Here is a 26,453-nt window from a genome sequence, read left to right as displayed (position 1 = left end):
CCTGCCTTAAGTACCCGTGTTTGGATAAGATGTATCTCCCATTAGGTGTTGGTGTTTTCAGTAATTATAGGAGGTCTAAGTGTCTTCTGCCTTGGATACTGGGAATCAAACTTAAAACATCTCCAACAGGCCTGTTCAGGTGATCAAATGAGCATTTTCAACAGCATCAAGGCTGCTGTATACTGAGGACGTTGTCTAGTCCTAATCCTTGTCTGGTCAAGAGCTGTTCCCCACAAAGACCACTTACTAGAAGACAGCAGAGACACTAATAAGGTCTTGTGAGTCATTGTTGTGCTTTTTCAAATGATCTGTAGCCAAAACAATCCTGGGTGCTATGTTGGTACTGTCCGGGTTTAAGTAATACAATGCCTGAAGTGAGGGGTAAATTATTCTGCAAATCAGGTAGCCTTCCTGCATTTGGGCATTACTTGACTAAAAAGCTACTATTTTGCTTAGACTATAAGTAGTATAGTTCTGATCACTGCAAGCTCTATGTGAAAAGCATTTGGTATGGAAAACTGCCAGTGTTTTGAAGTTAACAAATGAAAAGCCAATTAAATTGTAAAACAGAACTTTTCAGATGCAAAAGCTTTAAGTGTATTCTATAGATTCCTACAGGAGGTGGCCATTTCCTTCAAACTGGACTCACTGAAAAGTAGAAAACCTAGTGAATGTCTCCCTATCAATTAAGGAATTGCTAAAATTTGTCTTGCATGGACTCTTGAATTTAGCTGAGTGGTGAACACTTCTCACTCCTCTTTTAGAAGTAAAATTTTCATGTAAGAACACAGTAAATACTCAATTGTCCAAAGTCTTCATTAAAATGACTGTTTATTCCTTTGTTTCTGAAAGTACTTAGCTAAGTGAAGCAAGAGTTTTACAATGTGTAATGCTGCAGTTTAACTATAGTGTTGTGAAGACTAGTGTTTACAGTGTAAAATGTTACCATGAAAACTGCTTAAGAATGTCCTGTAAAATACAGTAGCATGCCTGTTCAGTCACTGCTGTCACATCTTTGCCACTATGAAATACAGACCTTTTCACAGGAAGCTGAGATAGTAGTCAAGGTGATAGCTAAACTTAAGAGCCAAGCTTAACAAAAATGATGGACAGTTTCTGGTAAGAATTTTATCCAGGTAGCACATGCAAATTTAAACTGAATTTTTAACACATAAGGAAGTATATCTGTACTCATTTTTTATGGTATAATATAGTGCCACTGGACTATAAAGGCCTATGACTTTTTTGTTTTAACTGTGATAGGGACCAAATGCTAGCAATCTGAGGGCCTAATGTATGGTAACCTGGATGTTCCAGTTTCTTTTCCAGCTCAGTTAGTGCACTCAGCAGTAAAGCCATAAATGGAACCTGACTCAACACCTTGACAAGTAGCCCCAAGTGAATGGGAAGCTGCCTCAGCTGTTGTTAGCACTGAATTCACTTTAAAAACAATAGGGAAATACCATCGAAGCTTGAAGCAATATGTGTTTTTTAAAGTTTTTAAACAGTATGTGTTTTTAATGCTTCTGTATTGTCTATTATTAATAGTGTAGTGTCAACTTGTACCTGTGAATAAAATGAGTGACACAAAATGCCTGGAGTGCTTGTACTGTGCTTTTTGGGATCTCAGATTTTTTTTTTTTTTTTTTTCCCCTTAGAGGGGAAAAGCTGCTACATACTGTAGCTTCTTATTGTCCCAGATAATTCTCTCCTGGAATGGGACAGGCTTCTGTAATGACAAAGGTTGGGTATGAACTTAGATTACAGATACCATTCCAGTCTCTTATGTTCCTATTGTAACTCTCCCAGAGATTCTTAACATGCTTTCCCAACCTGAACCACTTTTTTTCCCCTACCATGATAAGAAAAAAATCCAGCTATATTACTTCTCTGAAATGCTATGCCTTTGAGAATATAAAGGTAAAGCTTTGGAGGAAAAAAGGATAACAGAGAAAAAACAGGCAGCTGTACCACTAATAACATGTATACTCATCCAAACAGGAAAAATTAAGCTTTTAAAAGCTGGCTACAATGAAGTTCTTATTGGTTCTTCAGTAAATGAATGAGACTATTTTTACTCTATGGATTTATAATGTATTTCTTGAGATCTTTATAGTGTTAATTCTTCTAGCACATAAACTATAATGGAAATGAGGTAGACAGACTAACCCTGTTTTTCTATGACATTCATTTTTCATAGGTCTTAAGGGAACTCTTGAACCATACTGCATACCTATTTGAATACAAAGAATGGATAACATGAAGCAACTGTGAAGTCTATGTCAGTTGCTGAATAGCCATGTTATTGACTTCACTTAACAGACAAAGCTTGCACAAGTAAACAGGATCTGCTGGAAGAAAATCAAGGAAGAGTCTTTATTTGGTGCTAGATACAAGCATTAAATGAAATAGTGTAGGCCAACAGACTCATTAAAAGGCAAGACACAGGCTTTAATAAGACATTTAAATCTCTTAATGGGCTGAACAGCTAAAGCTTCACATCCAATGAAACCTCAGATATAGGTACCCAGTGGTATTTAATGTAAAACTCCCACCCCTCTTGCTTTGGTAAAGTAAGAATTTTACCCTAAAAACATACATAGCCTATTTATGACTTACTGTTCAGGTGTGCTAGGTTTGGTTTGCTGTGTCAACTATGATGCTAAGGCTTGAAATCTACTCCAGGGCTGACAGTGGCATGATGCTTATTTTTAGAAATAAAAGACCCTCAGAGGAGCAATAGTAAACAATAGAATTTGCACTGCTGAGAGCTATTACTTCCAGCAGTATTTCTCTAAGGAGTTGCAATTTTAGAAAATTTCTTTTTAGAATGTCAGCAAGATATACAGCATAAAAGGCTGAGATACTACAAAACATGCACATTAACCAGGTTAATGTGTATACAGTGAGAGCATACATTAGAAAATGGTAAAAAAATGTCCAAACTTATTATGATGACACTATTGTTTCCTTCCAGGGAGGAAGGGGACAGCTTTAAGACAGTTACTGAAAGAATAAAATTGCTTGCTTTTTAAACCAGAGACACTTGACCAAAATGATCATAAGAACCAAGTATAAAAGAGGCCTTGTATGTAAAAGAGACAGAAAGAAGTAGAAGAAAATCCCTGTGAAACCCCTGAAATTTCTATTTATAAGCAACAGTCCTCAGCTTCTTTCAACTGCTACTGTAACAGGGGAAAGGGGTTTTGATCAATAGCCTACACCCCTTCCATCACTCTAGCAGTGACAGGAGAGAACCTTTAACTCTGCTTGTGCTTTGTCAGTGCTCAGCTTTTGTCAGTGTGTCAAGAAACCTGATTGGGTTGTGGAATGGTGTGTAGTGGAACAGACTACCCAGTACCTCATCTTCTCCTAGCATTCCAGAACTGGTTTAGGGGTTTGGAACCAACACCCTCCTCAGCTCTGGCAGACAACACTTTCCAATTAACTGGCTATTTGGATTGGTGCAGGAGACAGCTCCATCCAAATTCCTGCTCTGGAGGTCTTGCTTTTGGTAAGCATTTGCAGTTCTGAAAGCCAAACTGAACTGAGTGAGGATTAAGACAGATAAGTTTCTTTGGAGTTCTCTGATGTTCTTGAAAATACAGTTATACTGCTTCAAAAACCACTTCACACTCTTACCAGGAAGAGAATACCACTGGGAATAATTGTTATTAGCCTGTAAGAAATCCAATCCTAAATACAACAATCAGAGGAGTATCAACAAACATGAAATTTTTGGACCCAACAGCCTTTTAAAACCTAAACCCCGGGTTTTCAACTACAAAGCATGCTTAATTCCATTTAATTCAGAGACAACCTAAAGTGCATACTTTTCAGATAAGCATCCATTTGACCCAAAAATGTCAGAACTCTAATTTCATGAAAGATGGTATAGCTCAGTATAGCATTCTTGCTCTGCTCTTGTGCTTTAACTTGCCTTTTCCAACTTGACATATCTGTATCCTTATACAGAAGTATGGGTCATAACCACACATTAAGAACTGATCCTGTCAACAGCTTGTTAGAATGTGGCAACTGAATAGGAAAAAATAAACCAACAGCCTCTCACTGACAGTTGCCAGTGGCTTTATAATTCAGGTTGTAGATACAAACTATTGTGCAACAAACAAACGTGACAAAGCCTACCCCAGTTAAATTTGTTTATACAATAAAAAAATAAAATATTAAACTGCTTATAGTGCAACATTCTAATAGCATACATAAGTATACCATGCTTTGTAAATTTACTGTTACATTATTTACAGTACATTGCAATGCTTTAAACTAGAGGTGGAAAAAAAAAACAGGTAATGGAAAACATTTACATACAGGTATGAGCCTTTATATTGTCCACCAAACTATCCAGTTCACTTTGCAGACTTGTGTGTTGTGCACATTCCTGCCCCCTACCACAGGACACCTTTCTGTCAGCAGTGGTCAGCTCTGTTTGTAGATAGTGGAAAGATGCTTTTAAAAACTGCATAGCCTTCAAGCTTTTCTGTTTCTTCAAACACCATTTGCAAGGACAGCTGTAAAATATATAGGAACTCCATTAATTACCTGTATCTGATCAATCTGAAAACTGAGCTCTTGAAATAAGATCAACAAATATTCATTTCCGTAGAGCCATACCAGAGCTAAACTAAATTAAAGGCCTTTTCCAGCAGTCTCTTAGTTGAAGAATGGCAATTTATAGGAGGAAAGCAGTTCAAGGATTCCTGTCCATTATTAAAATTCTGAGCTTTAATCAGCAGCTAAGCTCTCAGAACATGGGAAAAAAAAAATGAGAATGTAGAATTATGTGCTGCCTTATTTAATGTTCCATAAAGCTTCTGCTCTATGCACTGCTCAAGCTGAGGAACGGGTACAGTAAAAGTGATGCAGTAACTATGCCTGCAGTACTTGATATCACTGTCCTTGTATTAGAGAAATAAGGATTAATTACAGCAGAATAATAACTGCACAGGGAAAAAGGACTGTCCTAAGAGCCATTGCGTGCTGCAAGGAGTGATGGAAAAATCCAGTGACTACTGAGAAGTGTATTAAGACAACTGTTTATAAGAAAGACTAACCACAGAGCTGTTCTTAGGAGTTTATGTGACTTTTATGTCTCTTCCCCTACAACTAAAGGGGAAAATTCTTTCATCACTTTCTCTGAACGTCTTTAGAAGAACTTTAGAGCACTGCACACCTGTTTCTTAGGCTGCAACAGCCCCAGAAGAACTACTTTAGATGACGACACTGCTTAGGCAGCAAATAGTGCTATTCACTTGTTTACATTTCTGCAAATAGCAGACAGGAATCAGAATCACTTCAGGCTGCTTTTAGGTAGGGGCAAAAAAAGTCAGCCAGAAGTTTGTAGTTTAGTGTTACCTTTAATTTTTGAGCCTCAGTGTTTAACCCTCATTTTCAGAAAAGACTTTGTAAAAGCTTAGGACAAGATACTGTACCATACATTTTGTGAATGGTTCTTCTACTAATGTTTGTTCCCAACACAACAGAACTGATTCGCTTTCTCTACAGTGCATTAGATAGCTATTAGGCCTGTAATGCATTTCAGGAATAGAGTATTTTAAAATGTTTTCCACAGCATTACTCAGATTAAGCTAAAATTTAGAAATACTTCAGTAAGAGCACTAGGCTTCCCAGCAGATGAGAGAAGAAAAACCAAAGTATAAAAACACCAATCCATTCCACTGTGCATTATTTCAACAGATTCTCTGTAACTTTACAGGCTTACTAAAAAAGCCAAGCACCCAACAGAGCACATTTATGATATATGCTAATCTGCCCACCATCCCAAGATTTTTGTAGCCTTACCTTCTGTATCGAAAATAAGTATTTGGGATTTTGTGTTTTGTTTCTTTAACACCCACATTCTTGAGCACTTTGTGCTTGTGCTCTGCGTGGCGATCTCAACTGTCTCAAGGCAGCATCTCCATACTGAATACCTGAGCCCATTCTTTCTGGATCCAATTCTCCTGATGAGAAACAAAAAGGTCACAAGAACATAGATCATGTGCAAATAATATATTTCAAATTAACTGTTAACATTAGATTTTAAAAATGCATAATTATATTCTGATATATTTATGGAGATATTATCTCAATTCTGTCTACTTTGAGGCAATTTCAAACCTGAATAATTTTATCCTCTAATTTAACCATATGCCCTTGATCATGACAAAGCAATCTGTCCCAGAGTTAGGCTGCAAACAAGAAATGCATTTACATACCTTGAACAAAAGAAAGGTCTAAAATGTTTTCTGTGAATACAGTTAAAAACTTCCTGCTTTCAGAGGCTCATTAGCAAAAAAAAATAGTACTGTAGATACCAAGCCAAACAAAAATGGATCAATCTGATAGAAGGATTCCAAAAAGAACTGCCCCCCAGAGAAAATGATCAACCTTTCCAACTTCTGGTATCCATTTCTGCCTAGTTCATACCCTGTGCCTTCAGAACTGCTCTTATGGCTGTATGGTGGTCTGGCAAAGAATTCCTTACAGTCTCCATTTTTGCATGAGTCAATGGATGTGTACTGGCACAGAAAAAGTCAGGAGTAGTTCACAGAAGATAAAACTTAATTCTGTGGTGGCAGTGCCTCTTTATAGCAGTCATCAAACTACAGTATCATGAGAAACTAGCTATACATTGTTTACTCATTTGGGTTTTGGGTGTGTTTAGGTTCATTTTGTTTGTTTGTTTAAAATGAAAGCTGCTGTTTGGCATTGATTTGATGCAGTCATCAAAAAATACCTACGAAAATATTATTTTTATCTAAAAATTTGTGTTTGGCATTGGAAACATGTAATTAGAATCAAAGAGACTTTTCAATATGGTCAGTACTTAAAAATTTAAAGATAACAAGCAGCGAGAAAAGAGAAAAATTGGAATGCAAATTAGCTGTAATGACATCTAACACACAGAAGCCTGTCTCCAGCAGAAACCTGCCCACTTGTGTTGAGAAGCTTCTGGTATATTTCTAGATCTGCAAAAGTAAAAATGATTTCAGCTGAGAGGCAGGAAGGTCACTTCAGAGAAACAGTTGCTAGGAAACATCCCTGAAATTCTTAGTATTACTGCTCATACTCTCTTGACTGTATTTCCTGTTACATATGAGAAGCAGAATTTAAAGTTATGACTGCCCTGATATTATGTGCTTATTCTGGAGTACAAAAACTCTCTAATGTCAGGTATTTTTAGGGATGCAGCAACACACAGAACACTCAGACCTGACTGCTAAGGTAAGTACCACCAACAATTTACACAACCACCCCATTTTGGATATAAAGATCTCACTTAGACATCCATTCTTATTAAAGCATATGAGAATGTTTAAAATAATCTATTTGTTTTATAGCTCAAACAGACTATTTTACCAAAATGAAATTGGGGTTTTTTTTATTCTATTAGAGGACTTTGAATGGTGGTATTTCCATGTGAACTTTTATTAGTTTTCAGATAAAAGATTGTATAAAGCTTAATTTACCTGATTCAATTTTATTGAGTATTTTCCTTGCACACTGTACAAAGGCCTCTTCAACATTTTCCCCCGTTAGAGCACTTGTTTCCAAGAACATCAGCTCTGCATTTGACATTAAAAAGCCATCATCAATACAAGTCTGGAATACCAGGTATAGTAATTCAAAGCATGAAAGCTAGGAGCAATAAAAATACTTTTACAGAGATCTACAGTCAAAAAGCAAGGTCCAGAAAAACTAACTTTTGATGGCAAAACCACAAAAAACATCCTCTAAAATTTAGTCAGGGACCCTAGAAAACTAGAATCCAAACATAACCTGGCTGTGCATGCAAAACTGTGCTCAAAACTGAACTTCATACAGTTTCCCATTAATAGAGGTTGTATACAACAGCAAAGCCAGTAACCAGAGTTGGTAGAAAAGACTTTAATCGATTTATAAAAGCAAAACCAGATTTGCTGATGGTAGGACTGCAGCACAGAAGCTAAGACCAAGACTGGTGTTAGCTGACACAGAATCATGTCCTCAGACTGGAAATTCTGAATACTACAGACCAGGTAACAGATGTCTGGATCCATGCCCTGCACTGAACTTGGTTTTCAATGAGTAAAACTCATTGCTTCAAACTGCAGCACACCCCACATAACTTTGTCTATTATCTACAGAGTCTTTAAGATGCTGCAGAATGGGAATTCACGTCCTTCATTTTTTCCTCAGCTGTTTGGAGGCAAGGCAACATCTGAAGTTGTATTACATTTCCTACACAATATATCTCCACATAGAGGGTATTCTTAAAGGAGCAGCTGTGAATGGAAGAACCACTGGTGATAAGACTTAAGTAGCACACCTAGTTTTCACTGTCGGCACTGCCTCTCTGGGCCACAAGTACTGACAGAACTCTCTTCTGCAGACAGGGTAAAAGTACAGCCTAATTGCACAAAAATGTAAATTATTAGAAGTATTATGCCTCTTTGAATGCTACATGAAGGTTTTGTACTACTTACCATTTTCCTGTGCAAACCGGGATGCTTCTAAAAAAGTGACTTCACGATCTGCATCAAGATCCTTTTTGTTTCCACACAGTATTATCACAATATTTTGACTTGCTAACATTCTTGCATCCGTCAACCAATTAGTAAGTGCATTGTAGGTTTCCCGGCTGAGCAGGAAATGAAATCCTTTAATAAGACACACTCATTTCTCGTGAACAGATCACCGAACCAAAACTCAGACAGCAAATCTGTGCTTGTGGCAAACAAACTACTGGTAGTCGAGCAAGGTACCTACATATCTCAGTGTGCCAGTGGTAAACTGGGAAGAGTTCAAATTCCTTCATTAAACTATTTAAATGCCTGAGTTTTTAAAAATCAAAATTACATTAATCACTATATATAAACACACAATTATAAAATACTGTGTTAACGTGAAAAGCTAAAATTTTAAGCTCTTACGTAGTTTCAACCTTTTGTGCATGATATTTTGGAAAAACAGAATGAGATATTGTTCCACTTGGATTTCAACTGATACTTAAATTACCAGTGGGATTGTAAGAATTTACGAGGCCTGTGTAGATGTGCATGCCTGAACTTTCACACCAGTGTCAGGACCTACACTGCAGGCAGTCACCCTGCACACACCACTTGCCATTGTAGCAGTGGTCAGGGAGAAAGCTTTCAAGCAGTAAGGCTGACAGATGACTCCAGTTGACCTTAAGTACAGAACACAGATTTCAAAGCCTGCTGAGAGAACCCTTCACTCACAGAACAACAAGCAACAACCTAGTAAACCACCATTAACCAACCCAAAGCTCATCTGACAAATATCAGTCAATGGTGGCAGGAAAAATGTGAACATGTAAGGAGTTTTACTAGCCTATAATACTAAAATATTGAAACATGCAGAGATGAACAGAATTTTGGCCTCCAGTTAAAGAATGTGTAGGAAGAGCTAGACTCTCCAGAGGATGACCTTCTATCCCAGCACACTAATCAGCAGTTTCCAGAAGAAAGGCTGCACCACCTTGCTTAAGGGTGGCTGAAGTCTGCTCTTTTTTTCTATGGCAAGGCTTGCTGAGCCAGTGGCTGCACGTAGTCCACCAGTATTAGATCAGTGACTGGGGGGCCAGTTCCCACAAATTTGTGTAACCCTTCAGGATTGCTCACATTTGACATTCACAGTATCTCATGTAAGCAAGTTCCAAAGCTTAAATATGCACTGAAACAGAAGTACTTATACTTTCTTTTCTTCCTGCCCAATCTCAATTAGAGCATTAGGTACTTGGGCATTGTGCATTAATTTGATCTGGCAGTCTATGAGCAAAAGAGCTGCTGGCTTTCTTACCTTGTTATATCATAGACAAGCAAAGCACCTGCAGCCCCTCTGTAGTAGCTCCTTGTCACAGACCTGAAATAGAATTACAAATACACATTTCTGTGGTGTCTTCACTGTTTAAAATCTGGGTTAATATAACACAATCTGTACTATGAAACAGAATTCTTATTTACATATTTAAAACAAAACTTTTTTTAGACAATGTTATCAGCTGTGCAGCAGCAGACTAATTATAACCAGGATTTTGATGAAGCACTTTGATTAAATACAGCTGTACAAGGATTGTCAAAGTTCATTATGACCCACGTGCTGCTGAAGTCATCATAATACATGACCAGACACAGAACTGGAGGCTGATATCTGGCCAACACACTGAAGAGACCTTGTTAATGAAGACTGCATATCACAGCCCAGCTTTGTTTAGTCAGAAGTATATCTAAAGGACTTGTCTGATAGAAGACATTTACCTGGATTGTTGCCCATTACTCAGACTCCTACTCACCTTCGTTCATCAGCCCCTCTCCCAAAGCAAGGAGATCTCAGACACATACTCTATCCCATCCAAAATATAAAAAAATGGACGTCCTATTGGACGGTGAATGTACCCAGGAATCCATTATATTTTTACTGAGTTTGATCTATGCCTCAGATGTAGAACACTGTTAAAATACAGCATTAAAAGTACACTAACTGTTATAAGCTGACAAATTGTTTTTTCTCTAAGAAACTTAAGATATCTCAGTCTTTCTAGAAATGTATTTACCCAAATGAATTTGACTGAGTTTTTTCTTCTCTAATGAAACTGCATCTAATTATACTGTGCAATTGTTTTCATGCAGATTTTGAACAGCTTATAGCTTCCTGACATTTAATCACTCCAACCAAGAGAAGGTTGCCTAAACAGATTTAAAGCACATACTCTTAGTTAAAAAAGCATCATGAATTTGGCTGGTGAGCAAGGTTTTAGCCACCTATTCCACTCATATACTTTAACAGAAAATACCCAATGAAAGAAGGGGCAGAAACTCAGATCCTGCAAAGCAGCACTCGAAATCAATGGATCTGTGTTGCTCTGCCCAGGTTGGAAGGTTAATGTGAAAGCAGACAAACAATTCCACTGACCAAAAAGCTTTGCCTACTTACAAGCAGAGATAAATAATATCCACCACTCAAAACAGCAATTACAATAACACTTAATAAAATGGCTGAAAAGTGTACCTGAACCGTTCTTGTCCTGCTGTATCCCATATCTGCAATTTTACATATTTACCACCAACATTTATGATCTTCGAACCAAATTCCACTCCTATAGTATGATTTGAGTCATCTTTGACTAAAAAAGAAAACAAAACTTATTTGAAGAATATTTAGAGTGAATAGTTTTTACATAAAACAACTTAGGTATTATGAAAACTCCTCAGTGTTCAAATTGCAAACTTCCTGAACCATCAAATTCAGTGCTGCTCATAAGTTCACTGCCACCACACAGTAATGAATGTTCTTACAATCTTTGACAGTTCAGTCAATTCAAACTTACTACTACAAAGACCTGCTTTAAGTAATTTCCACTTCACTTTAATAAGTAGCAAGATATTTTTTGCACACTCTTTTCCAACTGTGTTTTCTAGTACTTTGATACCATTTAAAATTAAAATCCATGAGAACGCACACAGTCTTGACCATGAATATGCAACAGCCAATTCTTTAATGCACAAAGTTAAGATACTTACTCTATGTATGCTGTTGATATCACAGAATCTCAGCAATTTACAGCTGCCCTTACTAGAAGCAAGGGACTGTTTCAAGTTAATTCAGAATTAAGCCATGTTCCTTAGTGCTTACACATCATTATCCTTAAGTATTCCTCAAGAGATAAGGTGAATTACTCTTTGGTTGAGAAAGACAAGTCACCTTATATTTACAAAGGTTTCTAAATGCATACTATTTTGTTTAATCTTGATGCTAAATGTACAATCCATCAGAAATTTTTCTTTTATGTTATCTGCTCATCTCTGAATAACATTCACAATTGAATCTCTATCAGCATTTATCATAGACCACAGTACTCAAAGAAAACAGAGTTACTATTTATATTGAAAGATGCTACAGGCTTTCTAAATCTACTCAAGCAATTCAACTTTTCTGCCATTACTTTTTCTAAAAGATTAAAGTCTCTATTGTAGATCTAGGGAATCTTGTAGCTGCAAATTATACCTCTCACAGAAAGTAAGTCTGTATTTGCACCAACATCTTGTTACATTTATTTGAGAGTAACTTTACTAAAATCCTCACCTACACAAATAAGAGAATTAGGGGAGCTTCCATACCAGTAATAGGTATTTGCAGAGCTTTTACCCATGGTATAAGGCCGTGGAGAACTCTTACTATCCTTCACAAGTACTTACATTTCTTTTCAATAAATTGATGTAGCAAACAGGATTTTCCAGTTCCAGCATTCCCTATGACCAAGAACTTAAACAGGAAATCTGAAGATTGAAAGAAAAAGGAAAAATAAACTGCTAAATTTTAGTATGAATTCACATTTTTGTTACAAGACCAAGCTCACAAGCTAGCTATTCTCTTGTAGCTGTTATTCCAAAGAGAAGGGAATAGATGAAAAAATTAGCAAAATAGTAATAAATGTGAAGAACTATCCAGTGTCTACAATAGTGGTGTTACACAGGAAGAACTAAGAATTCAGGCAAGAAAAACAAAACAAAGCAGAAATAGCTGAATCTGAGTTCAATTAAAATAGGCTGAATCACAGGTAAATGGTTGGCTTGTAGTCCAGTAATGTGTTTTAAGAGTGTGTAAACTATTAACTGTAGTCAGCACAAACAGATAATGTTATAATTTCTCAAAATCTACAATTCCAGAGAGGGGTGGTTGTTTTGTTTTTGTTTGTTTTTTGTTGGTTTAAAATTTACATTAATTTGAACTTCTCTATTAACAGTTTAATACTCATACTTCGTTTTTAATCCTCGTACAACTGGGACAACCACAGCTTTCTCTGCAAAATTTAGAGGGAAGAAATACTTTTTATTCTGGGATGCCTATTTTCACATTTCCTCCACATGTTAAATTAATATACATGTATTTCTGTTACCTATTTATGAGCTATTTCTATCAATGTTCATTGGTAATACACATTTTCAAGATTTATGGCCCATTCCTGTTGTTTTAACAGTTACATAAAATGTTACCACCACAAATCTCCTTTCAGTTTTGCTAAAGACTGAAGAAAGCTTCCCTGTCTTACTGCTCTCACACATGATAAACTGATTAGAAAGCTTAAACTGTTTCCCCTAATATATTGCCACCAAGGCAACCATTACAGCTCATGCAAGATTCCCTATTTATTTTTCTACCAGCAGCAGATTTTTTTACTCTTTCTTGCACAGTTTCTCTAAGAAACAGAGCAGGTCTCCAGAAGACATGTGGTAAGCATGAAAAGAAAATTATTAAGTTTGCAATATCAACAAAAATAAAAACATTAACTTTGTTAAGAGTGTTCAAAGGTGTCAAGTGGGCTATGTGGGTATTGGCCCAGGGGATGGCAGAACAAAAAGAAAACTAAATTGTGCTAAGTAAGTCAAAGAACTGATTAAATCCTCTACCAGGACCTCATTTGAGTACTTAATTTCAAAAATCGAATTTAAGATGCACACAAATCTGTGTGCTCATTCCACTTCATGAAGGAGTTACTTGTTATGGTGTATCATAAACACTCCCTAGCAATGACAAAAACAATGAGCAAGTTTCTCAAAAGCCAAGATTCACATTGCTAAAAAGACAGGCTGGAAAAGTCTAACACTCTTTGTCTTCACCTGTCTTCTGGATTTTATTAATATTTAAAATAAGGTTGATGTTTTACTAAGGATTCTTGCTTTTTACATTTTGCCCTTCTTGTTGCAAATGCTGTAACAGGCTTGGAATAGATTCTGAATTCTACTCTTCTCAGAAGGTGGCTGCTTCTTGCTCACAAATATGACCATTTACATACTCAAGACTTTCTGTTCCAAAATCCTCTCATTTGTCACACCCCCACCCAACTGCTCATGCTTTCTGGATTAAAAAAAAAAAAAAAAAAAAAAAAAAAAAAGAGTTACAAAAAGGATTTTCCTTCAGGTTGTGAAAATTTTGCGTTAACTCCTCTAAAGAAGGACCCTTCATGTCACTTCAACGACAAAACATGCTAAAGCTGAGAACCCTTCACTCTATCAAATATTCACAGTCAGTATAAAATTGTAGATATCATAACTAGCCCAAAGCGTTAGGTTAAGAAAAAATTAATCTCAAAGAAAGCCAAGTTTCAATTTTTATGGATCAAATATCACTGGTTAGCTGCCTTTTACACCATTTTGTATATTTAAACTACTGTGTGTGTGTGTAAAATCTCACTGGTTTTACCACTTTTAGAGTACCTCAAAATGCAAGATATTCTGAGACATAGATACAATTAAAAGACTCTGTTTCAGATTCTGTCCTTTCCCCAAACATAAATCTGCAATCCAATTAAAACTGGTTCTACTTTGTATCTGGTGAATGCTGTTTTTCAGATTTTCTCCTTAAAAACAACTATGAAATTCAAGCTTACCTTCCTTTTTTCCCCATGGAAGACTCGTGCTATTGCCAGTAGTACAAATGCAAACCTAAACCAGGGAAAGACTAAAGCAAAAACTCTATTCCCCCACAAATTTGCAATGTAACTGGAAGCACTGGTTGTCAAATGTGGCTAATGAAGGCATATTTGTGCAACCCATAAACCCACACTGAGCAACAAATTTGACACACTGCTCCCTTCTGCACAGACATGCTGAGGCCAGTCAGGCCTTGGCACAACCATGTCATTGCCAGGGACTGATCTGCAAGAGCATCAGAACAGCAGTGCATTTTTCCCTGAGGTGTTTTAACTTGAGGTGCTTTGTATTTTGCTCTGAAAGCAACAGTGCCCTTTGGGGATATTCATGTCTTTAAATTGATAATATATTCTAGCAGTGCTTCATAATAGACTCCTAATTCCTATTGAGATTCTAGTGTGCCAGACAAATTTAAAGGGGAATGTCTCCTACAAATAAATCACTCAGATGCCAGTTCAATCTGACAAAATAGCAAATGGGCTTTTTAAAGACGAAACCCGAAGCTAGTTACAATTTACTTTTTCCACAGTATGAAAGCAAGAGAAATGTGTTTTAGTCCACTTCATAAAATGAAAATGTCAGTCTTCTAAAAAAAATTAAAACCTTTCTGCACCAAAGGCAGCAAGGTTTCCAAACACATGTAGACTCAATGATACTGTTATGTCCACAAATACAGACATGCTTTGATCATTTTAAACTCCAATTTTATGCAAATCATTCAAACTACCAAAAAGCTTTTAGACTTGCCAGTTTATCCATAAGCACTGGATAACATGGTTCAGGAAATATGGAATACTCTGCACATTTCATCATCTGCAAGGAAGGACAAGAAAAAGGCTTTGCCAATACCAAATGTTAAAAATACTAAGATTTAACAAACTTTTAAGCTCACAGCCTAGCAAATTATTAACAAATAAGGTAATACCAGGGGGAATATTTTTCATCTTGTTATTCTGCAGCTTCTTTCTTATAATGTCATTCTGTATGACAACACTACATTTTTAGTACTTATTTTAGCACATGATTTAGGACATGAAATGTTTTCATGTTGGAGTGTGAAAACAGAAGCCTCTCTGAGTTCCTCAGAGAGAGATAAAAATTCAGGGTTTGAATTAAAGCTTTTAGAGAGATTAGAATACATTAAGCCACACAGACATGAAATAAAAGTGTAAGCTTTAGTTTTAAGTAAGTAGAAATATTATTAAGTTGCATAGATATGAAGTAGAAGCATAAATCTTAGTTTTAAGTAAGTAAAAACATGTTTTAAGTGCCTTAAAGAGCAAAAGCCTTAGAATCTAGTGTAGCAAATAAGTTTCAAAACAAAGCTGCAGTGAGAGCTCAGAAACATGGTTCTAGACATAATAAAAATACAGTAGGAATATTGCTTACATTCTTCAGAGAGAACAGATAGGCTATATGCACAAATGATAAACTTTCGTATTATAGAACCAGAATTCTGATAGGTTTAGAAGAAATGCTTCAGGTTCGCGTTTTTAGCTCCTTGGGTAATTTGTAAATAAAAATCTGTATTGGAGTGAGAGCTCGCTTGCTCTCTTCCTCCACCACCACCATCATCACTACCACCACATGAAAGAAGAAGAGGAAGAACAAGAAAAGAACAGAAGAAGAAAGGCCAGGGAGCATCTGCTTCTTAAGACTCTGTACCAGGCTGCAGCTTCTACCCCTTGCACCAGAGTGCTGCTTCTGCTTTAATCTGGACTTTATGCCAGAAAGCTTCAACACGGACTTTACAGCCTTGGACTCTGCCTTTTGAGGCTGATGTGCATTTACAATAAACAACTTTACAGCAACCAACAACTGCTCTGCTCTTTTGAAGATATAAACCCATAAACAATCCTGACAGATTAAGCTGTACAGATTTATGTAAAATTTAGCACAGTTTGGAAGCACAGAAGTCAAATGAGATTGGGCAGACAGCTTCTTTTAGACCATCACTGTGGACTCAAACTTTATATATTCATTCTCAGCAATTTCAGCAAATGCAACTCACATTCTAGTGTTTGCAGTACTGCTTAATTGCTCTAGTTTTTTTGTTTTGGCATCCTCTTCCCAGAGGAGTTAGTCCACTTCATTTCACAGCTTTTTTTTAATCTCCTTTTTTTTTTTCCAACTGACAAAGCAGCTCAGAGCTCCAGCATTCCAGTCAGCTGCCAACGCTGTCACCCTAGAGAAACTTTTCTTTTGAATTGTTATTCCTCCTTCATAGAAAAGCTGAAAAGCAACATCATTCAGATGTTACAAATGCTTGCTGCCATGCTGGCTGCTGAAAAGGTCTAGAAAAGTTAAAGCATTTTGCCTTTATACAAGATTGTCTTTATACAGAAGGGATTAAGGATCAAAACTGAACTCTGTGCTGAAGGGAAAAAAGGTTACAAAATATGCACCACAGAAATACTAAAGAGATGAAACGCAGCACAGCATGGCTGTTTAAGGAAATAAGACATTATAAAGAATCAGCTTACTCCCCTCTGAGAGCTATATGCATCATCTGATCCCAAACTGGGTAGGGGGTGCAGGAAGTAAAACTTATTTTCTAGCACAGGCGAAAAGTAATAAAATTGTGGCTTCACCCTAAAGATGCACCAGCAGCACAAGCTGCTAAGCTACATAAACTACATCAGGTCTTCTGTGGTTTTTTTTCCCTTTTGGAGTGCTGGTGCAGTGTGAGCTGAGGGGAAAGGAGAAGAGAGACAATTGTGGGCTTTGACTCAAGCACCAGCAAAAACAGATGGTTGATGTGGCAACCACCCCCAGACATCCAACCTCCTCTTTTCACTGAAGTCTGCTCTAGCAGAAGAAATAGTCAAACAGCTTCTGAGATGCTGTAGCTTAGTCTTTAAAATGTAATGAGAATTGTTTCCTTTACACTGCTAATACAGTAGGGTAGGGGGGAGACCAAATTATATCCCAAATCTCAGTCTGAAATCCTCCCAACTCCTTGCTATAGAATAGAATTTATACTAACTAGTGCTGACCTTTTGGAAATTCTCTCATTCACAGAATAGGGTAGAAAGAGTGCTCTGAGGCATTCCTGCCTCTAAATGAGAGGAGGATCTATTCCCATTGCTTACTCCTTTCTCTAGCAGAAAGTTAACAAGATAAACAGGTAGAACAGATCAACCTGGCTCTATTCCAATCTGCAAAAAGAATGCTTCAAAGAGGAAGGTTCTGCTTCCTTACAAGCGAAAGAGCTATGCTCTCTAAGAAATAAAATAAGATTTGAAACAAAGCAAAGAGCAGGGTGATAAATGCAAATACCATCAGGTAAATGGCAGGGGATGGGATGGTGAGAAAAGGGCAAATCAAATTGCCCAAAAGAATTATTTTCAAATGCACATTCTCTGCCAATGACAGAGATTGGTATAATTATGTGACCAGACTGGGATTTGTAGATGCTGGTGGAAAAAACACATGGAACTAAGGAATGATTTGTCTTGAATCGTACACACTGTATTTATTCAATGCTCGTACAATTTCCATCCTTTTACCATTTAAAATCCAAAGGTTGCTTTGCATTTATTTATTAAGGATAAATGACTTTCTGTCAGACTGCATTTGCCACAATTTCCCCCCCCCCCCCCCCCCCCAAGTATTTTTGCACTGGGAAGCAAGTTAAAACACACATGTGTTGTTATATGGCAATTATTGACAGAAAGGCCATTACATTTCAGAAAACTTGAGTTAAAAGAGTTTTCCTATGAATAAGAGATCTGTTTCCAATGATAAATGTCAAATTTCTAAAAGAATGACCCTTTTCTCCCAAAAGCAGCAGGAAAACACTCTTTCTAAACCCAGTCTCAAAATTCATGGAGTTATCTTGTATTTATGTTTTGTTTGGTTTTGGTACTTTGTAAGGGAAATAAATTGACAGACATTGAATTGAACAAATAAATAATTGAACAGATATGAAAGTTAAGAACAGAAGATACACAACTGATGTAATAGATCTGCAGGAGTAAAAATATAAACTGAAAGCAAAATTTAGTGTCAAGACTGAGAAGCAGCAGAATTTAGTTTGAAAAGAGGAAAGAAACAAGAATCTTAATAATGGACAGAATGAGTTGTGAAAAGTAAGTGAACAGAAAACCTTCAAAGAAGACAGAATTTGACATGGAGGGAGAAGCTAAGGGAAAAAAAAAGCCCAGGAGACACAAAATTATGAGCGGTGGTCAGAGAAAAGGCTCTTTCTTCCCTGTGAATTGAGAAAAATATTGAAAAAAAACCAACTCCCCTTTCAACAGAACGAGAAGCGGACACCCCACAGCAAAATTAAAGTCATATAAAAGTCAGACAGCAAAATGACATTGGGAAGAAAAACACCAACCCAACCACCAACCAATTTCCTGAGCCTATCTGTATGGATAAAAAGTTTGAGGTTAGATAATTGGAATGGGTTATAATTCAGGTGACAAGAAAAATTGAATTAATGACTAAGCATTTACAAGCTATAGAGATTCCAGGAGGGGGATACAGTGACCTCCTAGTCCCAGTCACCAGGAGAAAAACTGACCTAATCCTTCTCCCATCCTCCACGGTCATTGTAACAGCTGGTCAGCAACCAACCACTCTTTGTTAGGACAGAGAGCACATTAAATCCATAGAGTTCATCAAGCAGAGAAAATCCATAATTTAATCACATGGTACTGTTAACTTTTATTTGTCAGTGGGGCTGCTACATATTTGGACAGGACACTGAAAAATTAATTACTGACCACTGTTATGGTCAGAGATTGTACAGCCTTTAGTTAAATTTTATGCTATAACTTAGCTTTTATTCATCTGTGTTCTCTAGAACTCGACACTCTCAGGCATTCTAACTCTTAATTTTTTGCAGCCTGTGTGTGCGCACAGGACAAACAGATACTCCAAAAGGTAATATATCAAACAAGAATGAAACAAGTAACAGGAACAACCCACAACTACAAAGCTTCCATTTGAAGGGCTTTTTTTTTTAGGGTACCAAAATAATTGGAAAGTATCAACAGCTCCAGTGGGCTTACTATCCCTATTCTGCATCACTGGAACAATGTAAAAAATGTTTAAATATTCTGGTGTAAGATACCAATCACCTATTTGGCTTCCCCCGTATTACAGCATCAATGTTGTCATCTCTGGTTTTCTACCAACTCTTTTGGTCAGAGACCAGCATAGGCAGAGCCAAAGTGATCCCAGTTCTAGAGCACAGGAGTACAAAGCATGAAGAACTTGATTAAATTCAAATCTAGATGGACAAAGCACACCCCTCTGGTTTCAACATGTAAGTTGTATGTGTTTCTAGAACAGATGGACAAAATAAGCAGGGTCTGAGTATCCTAATGTTGGCACTTCAAGGGCTGCCCCCACATTCTTGCCTCATGTTGCCCTTTAGTTCTGTGCATTTGCTGTATACTGAAACAGCGACCAGCAGGACAGAACATCAAGCACTGATGACTACAGTATTGAAAATATGATGACTTACACAGTAGAAACCATCAGGTCACTTGGCCTACTCCTGATGGACATCCCAGCCTCCAGAACGGTTTCCAGAGTTGTTGGGTCAAATTTTGCTTTGATTATTCAATTAGCTCGTATTCAATTCCGATCATACTCTTATGGACTATGAATATGAACCTATTACATGGCTTTAGAACATGTTTATATGTACAACAGCATCTGCATGCTGCAAAGTATTACAGAACAGTATGGTATGGAAAGGGTAGAAAAGAAATCTATTCAAAGCAGAATTTCAAGTAAAATTATAAAGAAATTAATACTACTCAGTTGTTTCTCATCTCCACCTAGCCAGCAATACCAGCTCTGCTTGCCTCTTAGACTCCTCACTTCTCTTTGATGCTTCCCAGCGGCGCACCGGACACACCCTGTCAGTGCCTGCACTCCGCCTTACTCCATCGGATATTTTCCTACCGCTAGCAGTCAGACACCCATTCCAATACAGGGGCACACGAACATACCCACCGATCTTTCTCCTTTCCCCCCCCCCAACGCACTCGCACAATCAACTCTTTTTGACTTCTCTGCACGTCTAAGACAACACGACCGAAACCTTAACCCGCAGAAGCACCCGCCATCTCCAAGTAAAGGAATGGACAGTTTCTCCCAGCGGACGTACACTGCAAGTTTCCTTCTGGACTCCCCGGACCGCAGCAAGCAGCGCCCAAGCCGGTCCCGCTCACCCTGAAGGATAACTCGGAGCGCTCCCGCCGGGCTGGCCGGGCAGCCAAGGGCGGGGCAGGCGCTGGGAGCTCAGGGCAGCGGCGGGCAGAGGGATCCGCCCGAGCCCGGGGAGCCCTCACGTCACACCGGCTCCTTCCCCGCTCCTCGGGGGGCACTGCCCGGCCCCGGGCCCGCTCCCCCGGCGGGGAGGAAGGAGAGGGGGATCCTCTCACCCCGTCCCCGAATCCTACCGTAAGTCTCGGACATGGCACTCTGCGACATCCCGGGAGGGGTGACCCCCGCCGCCGCTGCTCGCTGCCTGCCCCGCCCGGGGTCGGCGCTGACGGCGGAGGGAACCGAACAGGCCCCGCCGCCCGGGCCAGGCTCAGCCCCGTCCCGCCCCCCGCTGCCGCGCAGGCGCGCCCGGACACCGCGCGCGCTCCGCCTCCCCGCGCAGGCGCGGCGGCTCGCGACCGCGGCCCCGCCCCCAGAGGCCCCGCCCCCCAAACAAGGCGCACGTGCCCGGGATGCTCCCGCCCTTCTCCCGTGCCGGGAGGCAGCGGCCGGGATGCGCTGCCCGAGCGCCTGTGGTGGGGATGCTGGTCCCAGCGCGGGCTCGTTATCCCACACGATATCGTCCAGGTCACACACCGAGGCGCTATTCCCGCGGCTCTCCGCGTTTTATTCCTGTTCGCGCCGAGCGGGGAGCCGCGGAGTGGCCCACGAAAAGCTGGCTCCTCGGTCACCGAAACGTTGCTATTTGTATGTTTTATTTAAACTATTTATATGTTATGGCAAACAAAGGCGCCAGCACTCCTTGGTTACAAATCACGTAACTTTTAATTAGTACTCAAACCCCTGTTTGCTCGTCATTCCTCTCCTTTCTCATGGAATTATTCCTCGGGCGCAATCCCGAGTCTGGGGTCCGTTTTGAGTAGGTGCTCAGTGAGACGGTGGTCGTGATCTCCCAATGCCCGAATTACCTTTCCCCCAGGTACTGCTCAGTGCTCCTGACTTCACTCCTGGCGGTTGTCGTCTAGACAGCCCATTCATCCTGGGACTGTCTTCCCTTTTCCTTATAACAAAAGATTAGCCAAGCATACAATGTTTGTTCACGGTGCAATTGTTTAACCGGAACTGTGCGGCTATAGCTACTGATAGCAACAAATAAATTTGCAAAGTTTGGTTCAGATCTTCAGCGGCTCGGTACCAACAGTGCCTGGCTTGTATTATTCTTTGCTGGATGTCTTAACTCCCCCGCCAACCCTGATTAGTCTGGCAGCAAAGGGCTCTACAGCTCCCACCACAACAGCCTTTCCATCTATGCCATTCCTAAGTGATACTTCCTGTTTCCTGTGTATCCTCCACGTTCTCCTTTCTTCCAGTCCTTAAAGAAATTCCTCTTCTCTTATTTCCTCTTTTTTTTTTTTTTAAATCTCATTGTTCACAGCTGCCCATCCCTTCCACTTCTCCTTCATCTCCCAAGCTGTAGGAAAAACTGCCTCTGTCTGTCCCAGCCACGTCCTGGCCAAGCCCTTAGCTGGTCAGAGGTCAGCTTTGAAGTTCCCATCTCTAATCCGTGGAACAACATGTGCTGAGCCAGCACCAAAAACCCCTCAGAGAATCTGCTGATTATTCTTGTTCTTGTGGGTACATAGAGGCAAAAAAACCCGCCACAGATTTCAAAGAACCAACCCCTTAATGAGTTCACACTATTAGCAGTAATTGGAGGTTGTATAAACAGGTCCCCAGAGTTAGCACAGTCCTGATGCACAGAGGATATTGAGGCTTAAAAATGTCACATGTGAATGTTTCTCTGGGGCATCTGCTCTCCAAAATACTGTGGAAAGCTGAAGAGACTTCACATGAGCTGCACAGACCCCAATATGTCACAGATGTGAACTTTCTTTCTGAAAGTGGTCTCCCAAAATGGTATATTCTGAGGCTGAGGTTGGGCTTTAAAGAAGTTTGGTCTAACATCACCAAATCCCTGATAGATGTTGGTTATTTTTGCTCACCCCATCCCCCAACATCCCCGCCCCCAGAAAACAAACCTGATAAATAAAAAAACACCCCACCAACCCCCCCAAAACCTGAATATCTTAACCAAAAAATCCCCAAAGATACTGAAGTAAACAGATTTTATTAGATTACTAAAAATATGTCATGTTATATCCATGTTATATGCGAGAACAAGATGTAGACCTCTTGCACTGTATAAACTTCAGGTTAAAGGGTAAATTAGTCTTGTTTTTTTATTCGGTGTATCTTACAAGGTCACTTTGTTTTATGGCGTTTATACCTGATAAATGTGTCATTGTGTTAATACCACATTCCTTTGCTTCCAATCACTTCTGATAAATTTACATACACCTACCAATAAAGTACATTAAAACTGTAAAAGTTTCCATAAAAGCTATTTGTTTAGTACTGAGTAGGAAGGTGGCGATTGGAAGAATGTTAAAGCAGTGACAGAAGAAGGTGGGAGATTCATAAAATTTGGTGGTTTAGAAATTTTGCCTTGAAGAATAAATTAGAACAAATAGTAAAATTCAGAAATAATAAAGACTGCACTAGGGTAGAAAATATATGCTGATACCTCAGTCATTTCAGAATGTCAGACCTATATGTTAATAACATAATTCTTTCTGGGTAATAAACAATAAGTAGCTAGAATTGGCCTTGCCAGTGTGTATCTTAAGTACAAAGGTGAAAACCCCCCAAAGCCAAATGTTTAATTCACTTGATTTATGATTTCTGTTGATTACATCTGCTAGAAACTTTTGGCTTACGTAAAAAGAGATGTGTTATGTCAAGTTGGATCTGCATATCATGCACTTCCTCAAATTACTTCCACCACAGTTACTGCGCCCATAACTGGTTGTGGCTGTAAAATTGCTGCTCAGGAGGTCATGTTTAAACGCGCTGATCTTATTTTTTACTATTTTTAACTAATCAGTGTTCCTTAATAGGAATGGAAGAGGATCTCAGGGGAGCCAGACGCAGGGTGGAGTGTTCTGTGAAATCTCTGTCAAGATAAAATGACTCAGGACTTTGAAGATTTGGACACATCCTTTGATGATCTAGGACCGCAAGGGGCCAGATCCTTCTGTTTTCTTTTGCCTTTTTTAATGTAAGGGGACAAAGATCAGTTTGTAACTGAAGCTGGGCTGTGTTTTTGACTCACTTCACCGTAGGCTGCGGAGTGGGACCGGAGCGCAGCTGCGGGTGGGATGGGCTTTTCCTTGAGGGAGCGGTGGGGATGCCTCGCTCCGGTCTGAAGGTGGCACTACAAGGCTGTGTGTGGAAGGCTCTTTAGTAGCTGAGCTCTGCTCTTGTCTCTGTTAGTTGCGGCTGCGTGGCCCGCAGTCCAATCTGGCATGCTCAGGTGAAATGGGGAATGATGTATTCTGCTGCTCTTGCCTGTTCCTTGCATGCTGAGTATGAAAACCCAGCATATATGGAAGCCGCTGGCTTCAGCTTGATCTGAAGCAGCAATGAACGTGACTCCAGCAACCCAAATGAGATCTGAAGACGAGTGATTGATACTCTGAGGAGCCTCTGAGATTGCCACAACCTCCTTGTATGCAGTGCCGCTGGCCTGCTGACTTCATCTGAAAACATCTGAAAACAACTGGGATCATCTGAACATCATCATCTTCAGCTTTCACAGGAACTGCCCTCAACCCGTGAACAGGTTTGTCGATGTGAGCGTGTGCAGCTCACACCTAGGAGCTCCTAGCACTGAAATCAGCATTAGGCAGACATTGCAACACTCTCAATACAAAAGTGACTTATATCTATTTTAAATAACAAAAGATGTAGCGGTCTTTCTTGTTAGATTAGAACCTTGATTTTAGAAGGACTTCAACCCACCTCACATGGTGTGCATATAGTCTGAATCCTGATCCTCAGGGGTCCAAGGACAGTCTGAGGATCCTCAAGGGATCAAGCACCTAAAAGGTGTAAGATGGTTGAGTCCCACTTGCCACAGCAGTGCTGAGAGGATGAGTGTTTACGCTGGCATCACACCAGGGAGAGGGCTACCTCCCATTGTACCAAGGCTGTCACCTGCTCATGGCCATCCTGAACGATCAAACCAGTCCGATACCAGGGAATCACCCTGCTGGGGTTACCAGGGCAGGTAACTATAAATCTAATCTAATCTAATCTAATCTAATCTAATCTAATCTAATCTATAGATGACATGTACTCTGTGTTATACCACTAGAAATATCACAGCCAGAGAAATATGATAAATTGTACTTATTGTAGTAATTGTACTTAATAATAACTACAACATAATTGTACATAATTGTAGTTATGTATGGAAATTTATGAGTTGGATACTTCTAAAATCATGGGCTCATCCCTCCACTGCTAGCCCAGAGTGATGAGAGCTGATGAAGGAGACTGAAAAGGTATATTGGTGCTATAATTGAACTCCTTTATCTTGATCCGTGGTGAGCTTTTCCAAGAATAAATATGAAGACTACAAGCTATGCTACTGGAACCTGGTGAGAGCTATAGAATGCCATGCTGTGTGCTAAACATCTGCTTTATTTTTTCACCATGCTCTCTTCACCAGTAGGTGTAAGTAGTAGGAGCCGCACTGTGCAACCTAATATTGTGAAAAATTACCACAAGGTGGGACAAGCTCATTTTAGGACAGCTTTCTGCTATAGCACAGAGATACAAATTTTCCCTGATGTTGGAATGAATACTATGTCTTCTTTTACATGCAGAACCCTGCTTTAGGTGTTGTGTCCAGGGAGGCACTTTTACTAACATAAAGCTAATATAGATATGCTATATTTAGAAAAGAAATGCATAGAATAGAAAAAAATTAGAGCATATCAGACTATAGGCCACAGCTTTTAAAAACAGTTAGTGATTTAATTTTTCAGGAATCATGGAAATAAAGCAAAAGGGGCTTAAATACTTATTTCAGCATGTCAAGGGATGCACAGGAAAATGAAGACAACAGAAATTTGGGACATGTTTTTAGCATACATAAGTTGTTGCCAGTGTCAAGAATACAGTCAGATTGATTTGATACCCATGTTTTGTGAAGTCAGCCCCATGGTGTCCCCAATTAACTTCTCTCTTGGTGAAATGAGGATAATGGAATGTAATTAGCTGCATATGCTCACTTTTAGCAATAGGAAATGGCTGAGGGTTTGAGATTTTTAATACCATACACTTCAACTAGAAGACTTTTTAACAGATTTCTCTGCAACACATGAAGTCATGCTCATGTTCTCCCTTTCGTGCTCAAATCAGTTTGCCCTGTTCAGAAGAACTCATATATAAGGAAAAGGTCTTTCATTTGGGTCCTGTTTCTCAGGTGAATATCCTTGAAGACACAATATGACAGTCTGGATTCCATTCTGATTGTTTGGTCTCATGGGATGCAGCACCAAGAAGACAAAGCTTTCTGGGCATGGTCTGTATCAGTGCAGAATGGGAGGCACCTCTGGAGAGGTCTTCAGCCCATGGATCACCATTGTCTGTCTGAGGACAGAGTGATCACCTTCTCTCCACTGGCTCTTTTTAAAATGGGATCCCAATGCAAGCTTTGAAAAACCAACACAGACACCTAAAAGGAGAGACTATCAAACCCTACTCCAGGGAGTTTGATTTCATCTTCCTTTCTCCAGGCCTTGCTTGTGCTGATGGAGAAAGCCCAGTGATGGGGCACCAGACTGGAGGGGAAAACCCATGGAATTCCCTAAGCCTGTGCTCGTAGTCTGTCCCCTGCCTTTCTGCCTCCCCAGTGGCTCATAGCTGCCAACACGCTCTCAGCATCTTCTGCTTGCACGT

At 39.3% G+C, this 26,453-nt stretch overlaps 1 protein-coding gene across 2 annotated transcripts; it reads right to left on the bottom strand.

The window, feature by feature from the left end:
* Positions 1 to 2,356: 2,356 nt before the first annotated feature.
* Positions 2,357 to 21,015, bottom strand: RAB4A (RAB4A, member RAS oncogene family). Of its 2 annotated transcripts, XM_062490173.1 has the most exons (8): positions 20,882 to 21,015; positions 12,222 to 12,302; positions 11,035 to 11,149; positions 9,826 to 9,888; positions 8,490 to 8,644; positions 7,494 to 7,589; positions 5,824 to 5,984; positions 2,357 to 4,532 (listed from the first exon to the last, which is right to left on the bottom strand). In XM_062490173.1, the coding sequence occupies exons 1-7, from the start codon at positions 20,910 to 20,912 to the stop codon at positions 5,869 to 5,871; spliced, it is 657 nt and encodes a 218-aa protein (XP_062346157.1). In that variant the 5' UTR covers positions 20,913 to 21,015; the 3' UTR covers positions 2,357 to 4,532; positions 5,824 to 5,868. The 2 variants fall into 2 exon arrangements, with proteins under 2 accessions (XP_062346157.1, XP_062346158.1); XM_062490174.1 differs by lacking the exon at positions 7,494 to 7,589 and having other exon boundaries at positions 20,882 to 20,986.
* Between the last annotated feature and the right edge of the window lie 5,438 nt (positions 21,016 to 26,453).

Source organism: Cinclus cinclus, chromosome 3 (assembly GCF_963662255.1).
Source record: "Cinclus cinclus chromosome 3, bCinCin1.1, whole genome shotgun sequence".
NCBI classification, from domain to species: Eukaryota; Metazoa; Chordata; class Aves; order Passeriformes; family Cinclidae; genus Cinclus; species Cinclus cinclus.
This window is presented reverse-complemented; position numbering and strand designations above follow the sequence as displayed.